The sequence below is a fragment of the Cherax quadricarinatus genome, chromosome 83 (genome assembly GCF_038502225.1).
Source record: "Cherax quadricarinatus isolate ZL_2023a chromosome 83, ASM3850222v1, whole genome shotgun sequence".
NCBI lineage: Eukaryota > Metazoa > Arthropoda > Malacostraca > Decapoda > Parastacidae > Cherax > Cherax quadricarinatus.
The window spans coordinates 33,201-54,990 of NC_091374.1; the positions used below are offsets into that span (position 1 = coordinate 33,201).

The 21,790-nt window shown below is 38.5% G+C and overlaps 1 protein-coding gene across 10 annotated transcripts in view; it reads left to right on the top strand.

Annotated features, from left to right (window-relative positions):
- LOC128691458 (FH1/FH2 domain-containing protein 1-like) overlaps nucleotides 1-21,790 on the top strand; it is a 57,756-nt gene that overhangs the window by 16,052 nt on the left and 19,914 nt on the right. For 3 of the 10 annotated variants that reach the window (XR_011394306.1, XR_011394308.1, XR_011394307.1), the window contains 2 exons: nucleotides 5,580-5,721; nucleotides 10,897-11,082. Coding sequence is in view for 4 of the 10 variants with exons in the window: in XM_070102652.1 (XP_069958753.1) it covers nucleotides 2,772-3,788 (1,017 nt within the window). In the remaining 6 variants the exon portion in view is untranslated. Of the gene's footprint in view, nucleotides 1-749; nucleotides 3,796-5,579; nucleotides 5,722-6,659; nucleotides 6,803-10,896; nucleotides 11,083-21,790 lie in introns of those variants that run through there. The other 7 variants (XR_011394310.1, XR_011394309.1, XM_070102655.1 and 4 more) reach the window with 6 other exon arrangements.

Here is a 21,790-nt window from a genome sequence, read left to right on the forward strand (position 1 = left end):
TCAAAGACCTGGGAGTGATTATGTCGGAGGATCTCACCTTCAAGGACCATAACATTGTATCAATCGCATCTGCTAGAAAAATGACAGGATGGATAATGAGAACCTTCAAAACTAGGGAGGCCAAGCCCATGATGACACTCTTCAGGTCACTTGTTCTATCTAGGCTGGAATATTGCTGCACTCTAACAGCACCTTTCAAGGCAGGTGAAATTGCCGACCTAGAAAATGTACAGAGAACTTTCACGGCGCGCATAACGGAGATAAAACACCTCAATTACTGGGAGCGCTTGAGGTTTCTAAACCTGTATTCCCTGGAACGCAGGAGGGAGAGATACATGATTATATACACCTGGAAAATCCTAGAGGGACTAGTACCGAACTTGCACACGAAAATCACTCACTACGAAAGCAAAAGACTTGGCAGACGATGCACCATCCCCCCAATGAAAAGCAGGGGTGTCACTAGCACGTTAAGAGACCATACAATAAGTGTCAGGGGCCCGAGACTGTTCAACTGCCTCCCAGCACACATAAGGGGGATTACCAACAGACCCCTGGCAGTCTTCAAGCTGGCACTGGACAAGCACCTAAAGTCAGTTCCTGATCAGCCGGGCTGTGGCTCGTACGTTGGTTTGCGTGCAGCCAGCAGCAACAGCCTGGTTGATCAGGCGCTGATCCACCAGGAGGCCTGGTCACAGACCGGGCCGCGGGGGCGTTGACCCCCGAAACTCTCTCCAGGTAAACTCCAGGTATGCATGTGTTTGTATAGTCAAATCTCCCTTAAGGAATAGAAATGTGTCCCATTGAAGCATCTAACTTCAGGAATAATAGACCTTACTGCTTAACAATTTTGTTAAAACCAAGGATTACACTGGGTATTAGCCCTTTCAGGGTCGACAGGCCCTCTCGAAGACTTGTTCTCAGGGTCGGCCAAATTTCAAAAAAAAAAAAATTCTTACGAAAAATAGAGAATCTTTTCCCGATCATAATGACACCAAAAGTATGAAATTTGATGGAAAACTTACGGAATTATGCTCTTGCGAAGTTAGCAGTCTTGACGATGTTTATGCATCGGCGATTTTGCCCACTTTGAGCCCTATTTTCGGCCAATTCCAGTGTACTTGTTGACAAAAATCATAATTATTTCACTAGAACTCCATTTTTTCTATTGAATGAGTACAAGAAACCACCCATTTACCAATTTCAACTATCCAATACAGTAGTCAGAATTTAACAATTTTGCCAATTTCACACAAATTTCAAAAGATGCCAATTTCCGAATAGGGTCCAGAATAAACAAGAATGACATTCCTGGCACTAAAATTACATTTCCTCTGCTCATTAGTCACATCCCCATGCCCCTCTTACATTCTTTTGCTTTCCACTTTGAATTTTTATTCTCACAAAAAAATAGAAGATTTACTGTTACGCAGACTACTGCATTGGTGTAGAAATGGTATAAATAATATCAGCGCACTTGTGAAAGAATATCAGACTCACCAGTTGACGTGTATTGGACGCATAGCATGATTTGTTTACTTTTGAACTTTGGTAAAAATCGAATATTTCTGCTACTTTGAGTTCAATTTCAAGGTACTTTTCATTGTAAAACCAGTCAAAATCATCTCAATTTCTGTAATATGTCTTCCATTCTATAAAGCGAGACCAGGAAAACTAGAATACAACAATAAGTACCATACAAAAATACAGTGCAAAGTCACTGTTTTAATCCAGAAATACGGTCAAAGTTTTTTTCTTTTCTCATTATGCACTGTGTGCTGCAGGATTTTTTTATACCATGCACACTGACCACATAGACCCATTCTTTCATATGTAGGCCTACCAGCTTTCTCTCACTAGATTTGAGGGCGCTAGAATTTAGGCGTACTAGTATGTCAAAAACCCTGGCACATAAGCCATACTAGTACGGTCGAAACCCTGAAAGGGTTAGTCTATATAGTTGTGTGGGGGATGATGGTTCTCTTGGAACATGCTGTGTTTTAGCATCATTGTATTAAATTGTAGATGCATTTCTGAGCCCAGTGCAAGAACACAAGCTTCTTCTCTTATGCTGACCTTATCATGGAGGAGTTTATCTAAGGCTTAACAGTTTGTTTTACGAGGAATTCTGACCAGGGCCTCGTAAATCATATGAAAGTCCATGTTCATGCCTTCCTTTTCCAGGGTCGCAGCAGATGTTTCTGTTTCTGTGCCTTTTTGTTTGTAAAGTTGGTCTCTTTAAAGTTAACAAGTATGTAGTATTGTAGATTTCTATCTTTGTAATATTTATCCATGAGGCTCTTGTAGGATTTTAAAGCTTACCTGGTTGTTATAACTGGAGTTAGTGTGTAATACATGGGATGAACTTGTATCCCATTTTGAATATCGCTTGGAGATATTTAGGACATTTAAAGTAAATGTAAATGACTAGAAGTTATCTGTTGGCCATTTTAGTATAACTTTGTTGGGTCATGACATAGGTTGTGGCAAGTAAATTTGCCAAAGTTTTTGTTATTGAAAATTGTCCATTTGCTCTTGATTAGAAGTTCCTGCAAAGATTGTAGATTTGAAGAGGCTTTTAACCCTTTCAGGGTCCGTCCCGTAGATCTACGGCTTCACGTTGAGTGTCCAAACCATAGATCTACGCCAAAATTCTAGCGCCGTCAAATTTAGCATGAAAGCGCTCATAGGCCTACATGTGAGAGAACGGGTCTGCGTGGTGGGTGTGCACCATAAACAAAAAATCTAGGCGCCCGCATAGCATTGTGGGAATGCCGGCTCAGTTACCCTTGTTCACCATGAAATGTCGCAAGTCAGCTCTCACTCCCCGGAAAATTGGGACTCTCCTCTTCCTATCTGATAGTTCTGACACTGATGGAAGTGGAAATGAAGACGAATTCTATGGCTTTGATCAGTTAGTGACCGAAAAGAATGACCAGGATATCGATAATAGTGCAGAAAACCCTGACGATCCTCAACCTTCTACCTCTGGTGTGGGCACTCGTGACTCACGGTCGGTTGTTCCTCAACGCAAGAGAAAACTAATATTTTCGCGTGGCCAGGCCTCTGACTTCAGTAATGATGATGATAGTGACGTGGATTGTGATTTTATTGCGCTCGACAATCATTCGAGTAGTGATAGTGAGGAATCATATTCACCAGTGAAGCGTCGGTATGTTCTCTGCCGCATGCACTTGGGTAGTGTACCCTATGCTGTGCCCAGGGGACGGAGTACATCCCGGAGTACATCCCGTGGCCCTACACCAGTTTTAGGTAGTGATAGTGAGGATGATGTGGCTACACTTGGCATGGATAGACCACAGGCATCAGTGGATGGTGTTAGTGGTGATGGTAGTGGCACCGCCATGCGTGACTCACCAGCCCAGGGTGGGACCCACGCTGCTGACTCGGCAGTTCAAGGACAAAGCGGAGCGTCAGCCACCAGCCCACCACAGCCACAACCACCCGCACAACCAGCAAACCGTATGTGGGATTGGCAGCAAAATCCCAATTTTGTTCCCAAGTCTCACCACTTTGATGACTCTCAAAGTGGAATTCTACCTACTTGTCCCCTTGGAACCATGGCCAATGAACTGGAATTCTTTGAATTATTCTTTGACCAGCCATTGATGGAAACTATTGTCAGGGAAAGTAATAAGTATTTTGAGTACACCATGGCAAATACGATCATATCACCACAGTCAAGACTACACAGGTGGAAAGAGACGACTGTTGCAGAAATGTATTTGCTTTTTTGCAACAATAATGCTTATGCCTCATGTCTATAAGCATAATATAAAAGCATACTAGTCCACAGATCGGCTAATTTCTACCCCGGTCTTCAGTGAAATCATACCAGTGAACAGGTTTATCTTACTCTTACGTATGTTGCACTTCTCTGACAAAACCAGGCCTGACAGAGGTGACAGGTTATACAAGATTAGAAATGTTTTCATGTATCTCAAACAAAAGTTCAGCATATACTTTTATCCATTCAAGAATCTTGTAATTGACGAGTCTTTGATTTTGTTCAAAGGTAGACTGTCATTCAAGCAGTATATACCGAGCAAGAGGAAACGCTTTGGTATAAAACTGTTTGTACTCTGTGATTGTGACAGTGGCCTGGTGTTGGATATTGTTGTATACATGGGAAGTAAAACATTGAAAGATACCAAGATGTTATTGGGTATCTCAGGTGACGTAGTGAGAAACATGATGGCACCTTATCTTGGTAAGGGGCATACATTATATACTGATAACTGGTACACAAGCCCATTACTCAGTGATTTCATGCGAGTGAACAAGACAGATGTGTGTGGCACAGTGCGTTCTAATCGTAAATATATGCCCAGGCTCAACACAGGTGCTCGTGGTGATGACATGCAGGTGTTTACTGCCAATGACATCATGGCATTACGGTGGCATGACAAACGAGATGTCACATTGTTGACAACCATTCACCGTAATGAAATGCAAGACAGTGGCAAAGTTGATCGAGTGACTAATGAACGTATTCGAAAACCAGAGACAGTGATTGATTATACACAAAACATGCGCTTGGTTGACAAATGTGACATGCAGATTGGTTTTGTTGACTGTGTTCATAAGAGCTACAAGTGGTACATGAAACTTTTCTTCCATCTCATGGACATTTCAATGCTCAATGCATATAATATGTACCAAATAAAGACTGGCAACAGACCACCGTATGGTGAATTTTGTTTGTCTGTTGTCAGACAACTCATAATGAAGTACCAGGTAAGAACACCTGCTATACAACAAGGTCCTCGAATTACTCAGGATATACCCAAGCATTTGAGGAGGGAAAGTGATCATTTCATAATACAGCTTCCTTCAACTCAGAAGAAATTTGCTCAGAAGAGATGCATCGTCTGTGCACAAACAAAACAACGGCAACAAAGACGCAAAGACACTCGGTTTATGTGTGAGGAATGTAAGGTGCCTCTGTGGATGGTGCCTTGTTTCTAGGAGTTCCACAAGCTCCAGCAGTTCTAAAACCATGTCCAGTGATTGTAAATATGTAAATATATGATAGAACATTAGTATTATATAAGATTTGTGCATGTTTATTGTAATAAGCAACAGTGGTAAACAATAATATGATAATAACTTTAGTGCGGTTATTGTGTTCAATACAGTGAGTTTATATATATACATTATATACAGTATTGGTCTCTCAGACCCCAAATGTTAGTAGGAATAGAAAAAAATTGGAAAAGAAAAGAAAAAACTATAAAAAAACGCTAAATAATGTAATGCGCGTATGTGGAATTCGTCGATGTTGCCGCCACCACATCATTTTTGACAAACTTCTTGGCACTGTATCTCGGTAAGTACTGATCAGAATTTTTTTTTTTGTCTTATTACCTTCACAAAAATATGCTTTTTAATTCTGTAAGAAAAAAATAATTTTTTTTTTTTCAAAATTTCTTGGACACTGGAGCACCACTTCAGATTTTGGCCTTGGACCCTGAAGGGGTTAAGTGTGTTAAATGTCTTGAATGTGGTGCTGCCAGTAATTTGTTTTTCAGATTTTTAAAGGCATTTGTTTCTTACAGGTTGATGAATATGATTTTGGAGTCTGGGGAGTCATAGCCAAGAAAAGGTAGCCAGAAGCGGTGAGTGGAAACCTGAGGCAGTGAGTGCAAACCTGAGGCAGCAAGTGGAAACTATAAAAGGAATTCTGTGGAAACCTACCTTGTATGTATTATTGTTTAATTGTTAAACTGAAGCAGATTGATGTCTTAGAAATATTTATGAAAGATTACCTAGCTGTTATAATTGCAGTTGTTCATATGTGGGATGACCATGTGTCATTTGTTGAATACCTGTTGGTTAGGTTTAGGACATTTAAAGTAAATGTAAGTGACTTCAAGTCATGTATTGGCCATTTGAGTACCAGTTTGTTGGGTCTTGAAGGCAGTGAGAAAGTACCATGTAAATTTGCCAAAGTGTTTATTATTGACAAATAAAAAACACTCTGCCTATGTGTGTCCCTCCCTCCCCACTGCCTGTGTGTATATCCCACCCCCTCTCTGCCTGTGGGTGTCCCACCCCCCTTCTCCAGTGCCTGTGTGTGTCCCTTCCCATTCTCTGCCTGTGGGTGGCCATCCCCCTCATATGCCTGTGGGTATCCCTCCCTTCTCTGCCTGTGTGTGTGTATGTCCCTCCCCCCTCCCTCCCTCTCTGCCTCTGTGTGTCCGTCCCTCCCCCCCTTTATTTTCTTTGTTTAACACACCAGCCATCTCTCATCAAGGTATTGGAGACTCACCACAACAAAAAGGAAACACATTCACCATCATTCATTCTGTCACTGTCTCACCAGAAGTGTGATGACACCACAGTTCAGGTGAACCTTCCAACAACAACATCCTCACCAGAAGTGTGATGACACCACAGTTCAGGTCAACCTTCCAACAACAACATCCTCACCAGAAGTGTGATGACACCACAGTTCAGATCAACCTTCCAACAACAACATCCTCACCAGAAGTGTGATGACACCACAGTTCAGATCAACCTACCAACAACAACATCCTCGCCAGAAGTGTGATGACACCACAGTTCAGATCAACCTACCAACAGAAGTGTGATGACACACAGTTCATCCTCATGACACCACAGTTCAGATCAACCTACCAACAACAACATCCTCACCAGAAGTGTGATGACACCACAGTTCAGGCCAACCTTCCAACAACAACATCCTCACCAGAAGTGTGATGACACCACAGTTCAGATCAACCTACCAACAACAACATCCTCGCCTCTTCTTCAGAGTGTAGTCACTCTAAGTTTCATTGATGTGCATGTTTATTACATTTGTATACTTGCACACCTGTACATTTGTGCACTTATACACCTGAACACTTGTATACAGTAGTCCCCACTTATATGGCAGGTTAGGTTCCAGGTCACTGCTGGAAAGCAGACATTGCTGGATAACAGAATGCCATTTTTTCCACTTATAAATGCATATAAATGTCAGATAAGAAGTTTACACTAACATCTATTAAGTTAGCAGTGCAACTAGGCATTAAAAACAATAAAAAGTAAAATACATACGCAGTACACCCATTACTTACCTTAAAATATTTATAGTCCTAATGTAGGGTGAGAGGTGAGTTATATTTGTAGTAAGTCAGGTTTGGGAGGTATGATAGCCAGCCAGGCCAGGTCAGCCAACCCCACCCCACCCATACGTAATATGCTATGACATTTAATTAAACCTCCACAGAGCGATAAAATACATATACATTACATTCATTAATTACCTTAAAATATTTATAGTCTTAACCATTTCAGGGTCGAGAGGCCCTCTTCTAAACTCGTTCTCAGGGTCGAACATTTTTGGGGAAAAAAAATTATTTTTTCTTTTGAAATGATAGAGAATCTTTACCCGATCATAATGACACCAAAAGTATGAAATTTGATGGAAAATTTAGGGAATTATGCTCTCACAAAGTCAGCAGTCTCGATGATGTTGACGCATCGGCGATTTCACCCACTTTGAGCCCTGTTTTCAGCCAATTTCAGTGTACTAGTCGACAACAATCATATCTATTTCACTAGAACTTCATTTTTTCTATCGAATGAGTACAAGAAACCACCCATTTACCAATTTCAAGTAACCAATAAAGTGGTCAGAAATTGGCAATTTTGCCAATTTCACACAATGTAATAATGTTGGTAGAATTACCGACAATATGTAAAGTAAAAGGACACAAGTGCAACTAATGTGACATTTTTATTGTGGCAACATTTCGTTTTCCAAGAGCTTTGTCAAGCTGTTACAAACAGTATATATAGGTATATAGGCTCAGAGTGAGGTGCAATACTAGTGGTAGTAGTAGTAGTGATACAAGTTGTAGTAGTAGTTACAATATGGTAGAACAATTAACTCGCACATGAGTAAAAGGATATAAAAGCTATTACTTGGGTAACATAAAAATAGGTTAGACAAATATTTCTGTTGGAGACTGCATAGAGAAGGCCTGTTTCACTGTTCATTCTCTGTAATGTGCTGTGTAGTATTAACAGGAGAGACTATGTGATGGTAGGGTTTACTGTTTTCAGGAGGATTCTTGCTAAGACTTAAGAGATGGTGAAGCTGCCTTTGTTTTGTCTAATTGTATTCGAAACAGCGATTAGTAATGATTCAAGGCACTTGCGTCTGCAGAAATTAGTTTCTTTGATCACTAATTGGGTGTCCCTGAATTTCATGAGATGATTGGTGGAATTTCAGTGTTGTATACAGGCGTTGTTCAAGTTATCGTTCCTACATGAGTAAATGTGTTCATTGAGGCGGGTGTTGAGTTTTCTTGCTGTTTCACCCACATAAATCTTGTCGCAGCCTCCACAGGGTATAGTGTAAACCCCTGCATTGACTGGTTCGTGGTGTTTTGATTTTGTCCTGGTTAGATCCTTTATTGAAGTGCTGGAAGCGATGGAGACTCTGGTGTTAGAAATACTTGTCTAACCTATTTTTATGTTACCCAAGTAATAGCTTTTATATCCTTTTACACATGTGCGAGTTAATTGTTCTGCCATATTGTATTACTACTACTACTACAACTTATATCATTACTACTACCACTAGTATTGCACCTCACTCTGAGCCTATATATACCCTCTGTGTCCATGTACTGTTTGTAACGGCTTGACAAAGCTCCTGGAGAGCGAAACGTTGCCACAATAAAAATGTCACATTAGTTGCACTTGTGTCCTTTTACTTTACTTCACACAAATTTCAGAAGATGCCAATTTCCAAATAAGGTCCAGAATAAGCAAGACAGACATTCCTGGCATTCCAGACATTCATGTCCCCAGGCCCCTCTTACATCTCTCTTGCTTTCCACTTTGAATTTTTATTCTCACAAAAAATAGAAGATTTACTGTTATGCAGACTAGTACATTAGTGTAGAAGTTGTGTAGAAATGGTATAAATAATATCAGTGCACTTGTGAAAGAAAGAATATTAGACTCACCAGTTGACGTGTATTGGATGCTTGGCATGATTTGTTTACTTTGAAAATTTGGTAAAAATCAAACATTTCTGCTACTTGAGCTCAATTTCAAGGTACTTTTCATTATGAAACCAATCAAAATAATTTCAATTTCTGTAATATGTCTTCCATTCTATAAAATGAGACCAGGAAAACTAGAATACAACCATAAATTCCATACGAAAATAAACTGCAAAGTCACTGTTTTAAACCAAAAACATGGTCAGAGTTTTTTTTTCTCATTATGCACTGTGTGCTGCAGGATTTTGTTTATACTGTGCACACTGACCACATAGACCCATTCTTTCATATGTAGGCCTACTAGCTTTCTCTCACTAGATTTGAAGGCGCTAGAATTTAGGCATTCTAGTACGTCAATAACCCTGGTACGTAAGCCATACTAGAACGTCGGAAACCCTGAAAGGGTTAATGTAGGGCAAGAGGTGAGTTTTATTTGTAGGAAGTCAGGTTTGGGAAGTTTGGTAGCCAGCCAGGTCAGCCAACCCCACCCACACGTAATATACTACGGCATTTAATTGAAGCGCCCCAGAGCGATCAAATACATATACAGTACATTCATTAATTAACTTAAAATATTTGTAGTTTTAATGTAGGGTGAAAGGTGAGTTTTATTTGTAGGAAGTCAGGTGGTAGACAGCCAAGGCAGAGTTCCCCACCCCACCCCACCCACACGTAATGTAAACAAACCAGGTGAATGCGTTTGGTTTTCATCACTTTACATTGTGTACAAGTTGTCTCCACATTGATACAGTAGAATAAATAAAGAGAAACACTCCCATTCTCCTGTAACACCATTTTTAGAAAAAATGACACTCTGAGTGAAGGCATATGAAAGGAATAATTTTCTAGTTACCCCCAGTAATATTATAGTGATACATTTTCTGTGATGTTGGACTACAAGTTGCCTGGCTACCACAAGTCCTACAAGTTGCCTGGCTACTACATTTCATGTTAATTTATTCTACTATGGGGAGTATTTATTATGTCTATATGTTACATAGCTTGTTTATTACATAATTTTGAAAAGAATATCATAGATGGATTAATGCAAATGTCTATATTAATGTAATATAAGACATTTATTGCACCCAAGGCATTGCGTATTATGTTAAGAGTAGAGAGACTATCAGTGATTTTAATGTGTACCTGCATGCCAGCACAGTGTGTAAGCATATTTAGGTACAGGTACACATGAGTATAATTATCAGAGTACATATGTACATATAAAATATTCAATAACTTTAAAACACTTGAAAGTTTGGAAAGTTTCCAGACATAATAGAGATGAGCTCACGGAGAATGTAAACAAACCAGGTGGGGCGCGCCATATTTGAAAGACCACTCACCGTATAGCAAGTTTTGGTCGTAATTTGAAATTGCCGAATTAGCGGAACACCGTGAGGCGAGACCCTACTGCACTTGTGCTCCTGTACACTAGTACACCTGTGCACTTGTACACCTGTACACTTGTACACTTGTATGCGTGTACACTGTACACTGTTCAGATGTCAGCTTGTAAGTCCTCATAATAATTTAATGATTTATTCTAGACTTTATTAATAATAATTAGGCCTATTTTATTTCTATTGGTGAGAGACCCCTGGCTGTCTTGAAGAAGGCACTGGACAGGTACGTAAAGTCAGTACATGACCAGCCAGGCTGTGGTTCCTATATCAGTCTATATGCTGCCAGCAGTTACAGCCTGCTTGATCAGGCCCTGATCCACCACGAAGCCTGGTCATAGACCAGACCATGAAGGCATTGACCCCCAAAACCCTCTCTAGGTATACCCAGAACCTAAAAATGACGTAGTGTTTTGCACTGAATAACTTATTTTCTTCTCTTGCAGAAATTATTGACTACAATGTTACCAACACCAGAAGAGAAGCACAAGATTCACGAAGCCACCATTTACAACCCATACCTTCCTCTGGGGTCGGCAGAACAGTTTCTTATGATGCTGTTGTCCATGTCTGAACTTCCCGTCAGATTACAACTCTGGATCTTTAAGCTAGACTATGAGAACATGGAGAAGGTAATAACAAACAGGGTAATTTTTGTCCCTTTTATCAGATTTGCTTTGACATTTAGCTGGTGACTGACATGGCTGCTCTGCTTGTGTTGCTCTCTGAGACTTCCACCTTTATTGCAGAATTTTTTAACTGCATTTCCCCTTATTTCCCTTCCCATTCTGTTCATGTCCTCCCCTTAACACCTCCTCCACCTCTTCTGTTCTGAAATCTTGTTCACCTCTGCCATGTTCCATTGAATGAACCGTGTGGGTTTAGCACTTCCCATGAATATAATAATAATAATATTGCATGGAAATGCTTCTTCACACCATAGAAATAAAATAAAATAAAATATTTATTTTTTTGTTAAGGTTACAATGTGTGTTTACATATAGTATGAATGGAGCAAAGAAAACTGCTATCATGCCTAGGCATTTTGGGCAGACTTAACTTAATACTTATAGACTACTTAAGTCTAGACAGGTGAAGAGTGGTAAAATACAAATAGTCAATCTTCAGTCAAATTTTCAAATTCAAATTCAAAGTTTATTCTCTATAAGGATTGTTTAGGTAAGACACATATGCAACAATTAGGTATCTTTATTTCGAAACGTTTCGCCTACACAGTAGGCTTCTACAGTCGAGTACAGCAAAGTTGATAGAAGCAGAAGAGACTTGAAGACGATGTAATCAGTCCATCACCCTTAAAGTTCCAGACAATAGAACAATACTCTTCTCCAGACTGAGGGACTGACCACCTCAAAACTTTAAGGGTGATGGACTGATTACATCGTCTTCAAGTCTCTTCTGCTTCTATCAACTTTGCTGTACTCGACTGAAGAAGCCTACTGTGTAGGCGAAATGTTTCGAAATAAAGATACCTAACTGTTGCATATGTGTCTTACCTAAACAACCTGTCGGTATTTTATACCATTTTATTGTTCACTCTATAAGGATTACAATGCTGAATTTGCAGAATTTGGTTATTGTGTGGTTTACATGTAGTAAAATACTAATTACAGAGGGGACCACTAGAACACCTAGCATGGCTAGGCATTTCCGGCAGACTTAGATTAATTCTTAATTTTAAAATATTACAAATTATGAGGTAAGTTGGTATTATGGCTAAGTGACTAAATACTAGTTTATGAGTTTAGCAATGTGAATGCTTTTGTTTTGGCACAATACAGTTTCAAATTCAAATTCAAAGTCAAAGTTTATTCTCTATAAGGATTACAATGCTGAGTTTACAGAGTTTGGTTATTGTGTGGTTTACATGTAGTAAAATCTATTGTTAATATGAGAAATTATAAGAAATTCTGTTTGCCTGAATTGTATTAGTGGCTTTCTTTTGTGCCTAACAATGTTTTATTGCATATAAATTACTTTATTTTAAGTAGTAGGTTGGTAGACAGCAGCCACCCAGGGAGGTACTACCATCCTGCCAAGTGAGTATAAAACGGAAACCTGTATAGTAGTGCCCCACTTATACGGCAGGTTAGGTTCCAGGCTACTGCCGGAAAGTGGACATCGCAGGAAAGCAGAACGCCATTTGTTTCCAATTATAAATGTCAGATAATAAGTTTAGACTAACATCTATTAAGTTAGCAATAGAACAAGGCATTGAAAAGCAATAAAAAGTAAAATACACACACAGTGCACTCATTACTTACCTCAAAATGTTTGTAGTCTTAATGTAGGGTGAGAAGTGAGAAGTATTTATTGTAAGAAGTTAGGTGTGGTAGGTTTGATAGCCAACCAGGCCACCCCACCCCACCCACACGTAATATACTCCGACATTTAAAGAGCCCTAGACTGATAAAATGCATATAGTGTACACTCATTACCTACCATAAAATATTTGTAGTTTTAATATAAGGTGCAAGGTGAATTCAGCCTCTCCTCACTTAATGACAGAGATAGGGGCCTAAGACCCTGTTGGTAAACAATTTCATTGCTAATCGAGGAATGACCTCTTACTGACACTTCAAAAGTGTCACCACCCAAAATTAAAACATTCAGTTTTATGTTTGTTGGAAAATTCCTTTCAATCTGTTTATTATTAACGGTAATACAACATAAAGTAGGTCAATGACTTCTAAGATATTCCAGGAAACACGTACATAGCTGATTACTTGGGAAAATTTTTTTTGAAAAAATCACACTTTTTTCAGTCTTTGCATAGGGAAGAGTGATTTTCTATAGTTACTCTTCAGGTGCCTAACATTTTCTGTTATGGTCGCGGTCACCCTTTTTTTTTTTTTTATCCCTCTCCACCCTCCACTCTTCAGTACCTCTATATAATATCAGTTTTTATTAATTTGGGCATCTTTATCATGCTGCTACATTATTTATGTTATGCCCAATATTAGTCTGGAATGAATATGATAGGTAGATAACCTTTATTGATAGTAATAGTATAATTATACAATATTTTATGGTGCCATGACCTTACACATCCATACATCATGGTGAAGCATGAATTACTGAGACTGCTGGTGCCTTCTCCACTCTCTTGTATAGCCTCAGCCCTCCACACCCTCCAATACCTCTCCATATATCTCATTTTCCTAGGTAGTAGGTTGGTAGACAGCAACCGCCCACGGAGGTACTACCGCCCTGCCAAGTGAGTGTAAAACAAAAGCCTGTAATTGTTTTACTGGTGTCCTTTTTTCTGTTTCATAAACATGCAATATTTCAGGTACATCTTGCTACTTCTAGTTACACTTAGGTCACACTATATATACATGTACAAGCATATATATGCATACCCCTCTGGGTTTTCTTCCATTTTCTTTCTAGTTCTTGTTCTTGTTTATTTCCTCTTATCTCCATGGGGAAGTGGAACAGAATTCTTCCTCCGTAAGCCATGCGTGTTGTAAGAGGCGACTAATATCCCGGGAGCAAGGGGCTAGTAACCCCTTCTCCTATATAAATTACTAAATTTAAAAAGAGAAACTTTCGTTTTTCTTTTTGGGCCACCCTGCCTTGGTGGGATACAGCCAGTTTGTTAAAAAAAAAAATCTCATTTTATTTATTTGGGTGTCTTTTTCATGCTTGTGCATTATTTAATCAAACTTTTTATTCATCCATGGCTTGCCGTAAATGTTTCTGTTGATTCCTAACCTTCACCTGCCTTCAAAGTCTCAAAGATACTGTGTGCCTTGGCTTGAATATTTAAAAGGCTCATCGGCATTCTTTTTTGTATCTGATAGTCAAACCACATCACCAGTAATTTCCCCAGTCCATGAATGAGGCCTTTCTGCTGCCTAGTTATTATGGCTTGAAATCCTGTCGATGCTTTCTCTGTCTCTTTCACTCTATCTTTATCCTTCAAGATAGTGGAAATGGTAGAATGTGCCACCTTCAAGTCATCGGCTATCACTTGTACTTTCTTACCAGCTTCATATACATTTATAACCTTCATTTTCACTATCAGCTGCACAATGAAGTGCAAATTTGTGCAAATATATATTCTTGGAGACAGTGAAAGCTAGTGTACTGAGTGTCTGTAGGAAAGAATCTGAGATACTTGATGCTGAGACACCCCTCTGCCTGTAAAATTGTCATACATATTTTGTACAGGTTTGGTAGCTGACATTTAACCCTTTCAGGGTCAAGAGGCTCTCTCCTAAACTTGTTCTCAGGGTGGAAAATTTTTCGGAAAAAAAAAAAATTTCTAATGATATCATAGAGAATCTTTTCCCGATCATAATGACACCAAAAGTATAAAACTTGATGGAAAACTTACGGAATTATGCTCTCGCAAAGTTAGCAGTCTCGATGATGTTAACGCATTGGTGATTTTGCCCACTTTTAACCCTATTTTCAGCCAATTCCAGTGTACTAGTTGAGAAAAATCATAACTATTTCGCTAGAACTCCATTTTTTCTATTGAATGAGTAAAGAAACTACCCATTTACCAATTTCAACTATCCACTAAAGTGGTCAGAAATTGGCAATTTTGCCAATTTCACACATTTTTCAAAAGATGCCAATTTTCAAATAGGGTCCCGAATAAACAAGACAGACATTCCTGGCACTAAAATAACATTTCGTCTGTTCATTAGTCATGTCCCCAGGCCCCTCTTACATTTCTTTTGCTTTCCACTTTGAATTTTTATTCTCACAAAAAAAATAGAAGATTTACTGTTATGCAGACTACTTCATTAATGTAGAAATGGTATAAATAATATCAGCGCACTTGTGGAAGAATATTAGACTCACTAGTTGACGTGTATTGAACTTGTGGCATGATTTGTTTACTTTTGAACTTTGGCAAAAATCGAACATTTCTGCTACTTTGCGCTCAATTTCAAGTTACTTTTCATTGTGAAACCAACCAAAATCATCTCAATTTCTGTAATATGTCTTCCATTCTATAAAATGAGACCAGGAAAACTAGAATACAACCATAAATACCATATGAAAATGCAGGCAAAGTTGCTGTTTTAAACCAAAAACACAGTTTTTTTTCTCATTATGCACTGTGTGCTGCAGGATCTTTTTTATACTGTGCACACTGACCAAATAGACCCATTCTTTCATATGTAGGCCTACCAACTTTCTCGCTAGATTTGAAGGCGCTAGAATTTACTCGTACTAGTAGGTCAGTAACCCTGGTGCATAAGACGTACTAGTACATCGGAAACCTTGAAAGGGTTTCAGAGCAGTTGTTATTATTATTATTCTTTCAACAAACCGGCCACATCCACTGAGGCAGGGTGACCCAAAAAGAAAAACAAAAGTTTCTCTTTTTAACTATAGTAATGTATACAGGAAAAGGGGTTACTAGGGGTTTCTGGACGTACTAGATCGGCTTACGCACCAGGGTTATTGACATACTAGTACGCCTAAATTCTAGCATCTTCAAATCTAGTGAGAGAGCTGGTAGGCCTACATATGAAAGAATGGGTCTAGGTGGTCAGTGTGCACAGTATAAAAAAGATCCTGGAGCACACAGTGTGTAATGAGAAAAAAAAAACTCCGACCGTGTTTTTGGTTTAAAACAGCGACTTTGCAGTGTATTTTCATATGGTATTTATGGTTGTGTTTTAGTTTTCCTGGTCTCATTTTATAGAGTCGAAGAAATATTACAGAAATTGAGATGATTTTGATTGGTTTCATAATGAAAAGTACCTTGAAATTGAGCTCAAAGTAGCAAAAATGTTCGATTTTTACCAAAGTTCAAAAGTAAACAAGTCATGCCAAGCGTCCAGTACACATCAACTGGTGAGTCTAATATTTTTTCACAAGTGCGCTGATATTATTTATACCATTTCTACACTATTGTAGTAGTCTGCATAACAGTTAATCTTCTATTTTTTGTGAGAATAAAAATTCAAAGTGGAAAGCAAAAGAGATGTAAGAGGGGCCTGGGGATGCGACTAATGAACAGAGAAATGTTATTTTAGTGCCAGGAATGTTTGTCTTGTTTATTCTGGACTCTATTTGGAAATTAGCATCTTCTGAAATTGGTTTGAAATTGGCAAAATTGCCCATTTCTAACCACTTTATTGGATAGTTGAAATCGGTAAATGGATGGTTTCTTGTACTCATTCGATAAGAAAAATGGAGTTCTAGCAAAATAGATATGATTTTTTGTTTCGACTAGTACACTGGAATTGGCCAAAAATAGGGCTCAAAGTGGGCGAAATTGCCGATGCGTAAACATCGTCAAAACCGCTAACTTCGTGAGAGTATAATTCCGTAAGTTTTCCATCAAATTTCATACTTTTGGTGTCATTATGATCGGGTAAAGATTCTTTATCATTTCTATTTTTTTTTTTTTTTTTTAATATGTTATAAATAATAATAGTACATGTTATTAATAATAACATGTATTATTATTAACATGTATGTATTTAATAACATATATGTTATAAATAATAATAGTACATATTATTAACAACATGTATTATTATTAACATGTATGTTATTAAATACCATTGCCTCAATCACTGCCTCTACCACTCCAGTCACACTCAATCTACAGGCACCAAACACAATGAATTATTGTGAAATGTTTGGAAGAGCAGGGAGACTAATGTTCACTCCAGCATAAACAAAGTCACACTGACGATGTGTCAACCACTCCCTCGTATTTTTGTACAATTTCCTTCTTCAATTATATCATTTATTATTATTATTATTATTATTATTATTATTATTATTATTATTATTATTACTATTGTTATTATTAGCTGTAGCAGAAATGTTTAATTCTTTGCAGTGTTCAAGAGTAAACACATGATGTCACCGTCTAATACCTGTCCGAATAGCCATTCCAATATGCAGTCATGGATGGGTTTACATTATTTATACTGTAGTTTAATAGCAAATAATGAACAAACAAAACACTCACCACACTGAGTGGTGGGAGGGCTGGCTGCCAGTTGCGGGGGTCGGAGGGAGGGTAGTAGGGACTCGCAGGTGGCGGGAAACTTAAATATGATTTGGCGGCTGGGAATTTGGTGGCTGGGAATTTGGCGGTTGGGAATTCGCGAATGTGTGAAGCCCGTGAAAGTTGAAAACGTGAACGTTGAGGGAGACCTGTAATTTATACAGGAGAAGGGGTTACTAGCCCCTTTCTCCCTATTATTATTACCATCCACATATGTAAAGTTTAATCATTTATTAAGCCGACACGAGAGACACAGAGAATGTAATAATAATAATCACTCTGGAATGCTTTAAATGTTAGCTATCAAACCTGTACGAAATACATATGACATTAAAACGCCCCAGAGTGATTATTAATTATATTTTATTATTATTATCACCAACAACACGCCTTGTTCACTGAATTTAATCACTTCTTAATGAAACTGCCACGAGAGACCAAGAATGTAAACACAGGAACACACCAGCTAACCCCTTTACCGTGAACTTCTTTTGTACTTTTTCCATTTTCCTCTTCCAAGTGCTGCTGCACTTCTGTCTTGTACTATGGGGTGCACAATCAAGTACAAATTTATAGGCGAAATATGTAGTATAAATTTATAGACGAAATATGTAGTCTTGGAGATTGCTTGATGCTCAGACCTATCACTAACCCTTTTACAATGAACTTCTGTTGTACATACTTCTTCCATTTTCCTCTTCCAAGTGCTGCTGCTTTTCTATCTTGTACTATGGGGTGTACAATCAAGTACAAATATGTTGTCTTGGAGACTTTAAAAGCTAGTATATTGAGTGGCTGTAAGAAGGAGATTGAAATGCTTGACACTGAGCCACTGTGCTGCCTGTTTCCGTGATCCAAGTTCTCGTACGGCATAAAATACTGTCTCGTCGGAGAGCCCATCATAACTCCGGGTTGTTGGTAAACGAGTACATTGGTAAGTGAGGAGAGGCTGTAGTAGGGTAGGTAGGTATTGAATAATGTGGTAGGTATCGTAGCCCATCTGGCCACCCCACCCACACATTATATACTAGGCATTTAAAGTGCCTTAGAGCAATAAAATGCATATACAGTACACTCATTACTTACCTTAAAGTATTTGTAGTCTTCATATAGGGTGAGAAGTGAGTAAACAAGATAAAACGAATAAACGAGAGAGAGAATGAGTACATGAGACAGGACAGACGTGAGTTTTGTAAACAAACCAGGCGAACGTGTATGGTTTCACTTCACTCCGTCAAGCACGTTAGAAAAACATCTCATATTTATGTTAGTTTATTTTACTGTGGGTATATTTATCATGTTTTATGTTATGTAACATGTTTGTTATATAATTTTGAAAAAAAAAGTATCATGGATTAAGCAAAACGTCTATATTAACATTTCATATGACATTTAATGTGCCTCACAGTGATTATTATTATTTTTTTTTTCAACAAATCGGCTGTCTCCCACCGAGGCAGGGTGACCCAAAAAAGAAAGAAAATCCCCAAAAAGAAAATACTTTCATTATCATTCAACACTTTCACCTCACACATAATCACTGTTCTTGCAGAGGTGCTCAGAACACAACATTTTTGAAGCATATACGCATAAAGATACACAACATATCCCTCCAAACTGCCAATATTATTATTATCATTATTAATATGGCATCTTCAAGACTAATAAGACACTCTTAGTGATTTTAACGTGTATCTGCATGCCAGCACGGTCTGTAAGTTTACTTAGGTACAGGTACACATAAGTACAGTGGACCCTCAGGTAACGATGGCATCACCTAACGTTAAATCCGGCTAGCGATACATTTTAACGCAAAAATTTTGCCTCGGCTAGCGCTAAAAAACTCACTCAATGCAATTCGTTTGAGACACAGTCACATGTGACCTGAGCACGCCTCACTTGTCCCATGGGTGCCAGTGTTTACAAGCCAGCCACAGCGGTCGCATCCAAGCATACAATCGGAGCATTTCATATTATCACAGCATTTTTAGTGATTGTACCTGCAAAATAAGTCACCATGGGCCCCAAGAAAGCTTCTAGTGCCAACCCTACAGGAAAAAGGGTAAGAATTACTATGGATATGAAGAAAGAGATAATTGCTAAGTACGAAAGTGGAGTGCGTGTCTCTGAGCTGGCCAGATTGTATATTTATTTATTTATTTATTTATTTAGAAATTTTAGCATACATACAGAGGTACAAAAAAAAATACAGGTAAGAGCAGCATGCCAAAGCCACTTATATGCATAGCATTATGGGCTGGCTTAAAATTAACTTAAGATTAACTAAGCAATGATGAAATCAATGATAAGACATTATTGTAAACAGATATCTATAAAGCACAAATGAGTATTACAAAGACAGGTCATATGGTTGCATGCATTGCTGTTCATTCAGTAGAATGGAGTATTCTGTTAGGTAGTGTATTTAAAAAAATAACAAAGTTAGATTGGGCCCTAGGTTTAACATTTATGTGATATAATTGTGAGTAACATTTTGGATATACAATTTATAAGGTTCAGTTATTCAGTATTTATTTGGTTTTGAGTGAGTAAGTGAACTTTGAGAAGAGACTTGAATTTATAAACAAGTAGTGTTTCTTTTATATTTACAGGTAATGAATTCCAGATTTTAGGGCCTTTTATGTGCATTGAGTTTTTGCATAGCGTGAGATGGACACGAGGAGCATCAAAGAGTGATCTGTGCCTTGTGTTATGGTCATGTGTTCTGTTGAGGTTGGCAAGGAGATGTTTGAGGGGAGGGTTAATATCAGTTAAATGTTCTATGTATGTAATAGGTGCAATAATATGTATGGATGTTTTGTATGGTGAGTAGGTTGAGTGTTTTGAATATTGGTGGAGTGTGTTGCCTGTAGTGAGAATTTGTTATCATTCTAACTGCAGCCTTTTGTTGGGTAATTAGTGGTCTGAGATGGTTAATTGTTGTTGAGCCCCATGCACAAATTCCATAGGTGACATAGGGGTAAATAAGAGAGTGATAAAGGGCCAGGAGGGCTGACTGTGGAACATAGTACCGTATCTTCGATAGTATGCCTACAGTCTTGGAAATTTTCTTAGAAATTTGTTGTATATGTGTATGAAATTTGAGTCTATTATCGAGGTGGATTCCTAAGAATTTTCCCTCTGTTAGCTTTGTGATAGGTGATCCGTTTATCGTTATGTTAAGAGGTACATCTGTAGCTCTGTTACCAAACTGAATGAAGTAGGTTTTGTCAATGTTTAGTGTAAGTTTGTTAGTCCCCATCCAGGTAGATATCTTCTGTAATTCGGTGTTTACAGTATTGGCTAGCGTGACTGGGCTCGGTTGAGAGAAGACGTATGTAGTGTCATCTGCAAAAAGTGTGGGTTTGAGTAATTGCGAAGCATTTGGTAGGTCATTTATGTATAGGAGAAAGAGAAGAGGGCCAAGGACACTTCCCTGTGGGACACCAACTGTAATTGGTTGTGCGGAAGAGCTTGCCCCATTTGCGTACACATATTGGCTTCTGTTGCTGAGGTAAGACTTGAGGTAGTTGAGGGAGTGCCCTCTAATACCAAAGTGTGACAATTTTACGTGGAGCAAGTCATGGTCAACTGTATCAAAAGCTTTACGTAAGTCAATGAAGATCCCCAGTGGGACTTCTTTTTTCTCTATTGCAGTGTATATATGTTCTAGCATGTGTATAATAGCATCATTAGTATTTTTATTAGGCCTGAATCCAAATTGGCAGGGGTTGAGAATGTTTTGGGAGATGAGGTAGGAGTAGATTCGTTTATGAATTAATTTTTCGAAGATTTTTGAGAGAGGGTGTAAATTGGATATTGGCCTATAGTTATTCAACTCTGTTTGGTCTCCTCCTTTATGGATCGGGGTGACCCTCGCTATTTTGAGAACTGTAGGGAAGGTGGAGGATTCAATGGATTTGTTAAAGAGTGTTGCAATGATTGGTGATAGTACTTGTGATGCTTTTTTGTATATAAAGGGTGGTAAGGTATTTAAATCTCCTGCCTTGGTTTTCAGTGCATTGATAATAAGGGAGACTTCGTATGGGTTAGTCGGAGCTAGGAACAGTGTGTTCGGGTAGTTGCCAGTGAGGTAGTCATTTGGTGGGGTATCTGAGCTTGGGATTTTATTGGCAAGGTTTTGACCTATAGTGGAGAAGAAATCATTGAGTCTGTTTGCTGTTTCTGTTGGTGGGAGTTGGGGTTCATCTGATTTTGCTAATTTTATTTCGCTATGTCATGATATCTTTTTTGTTCCCAGAATTTCTGATAGGGTCTTCCAGGTCTTTTTTATATCACCTCGTAAGTTGGATAATCTGTTCTCATAA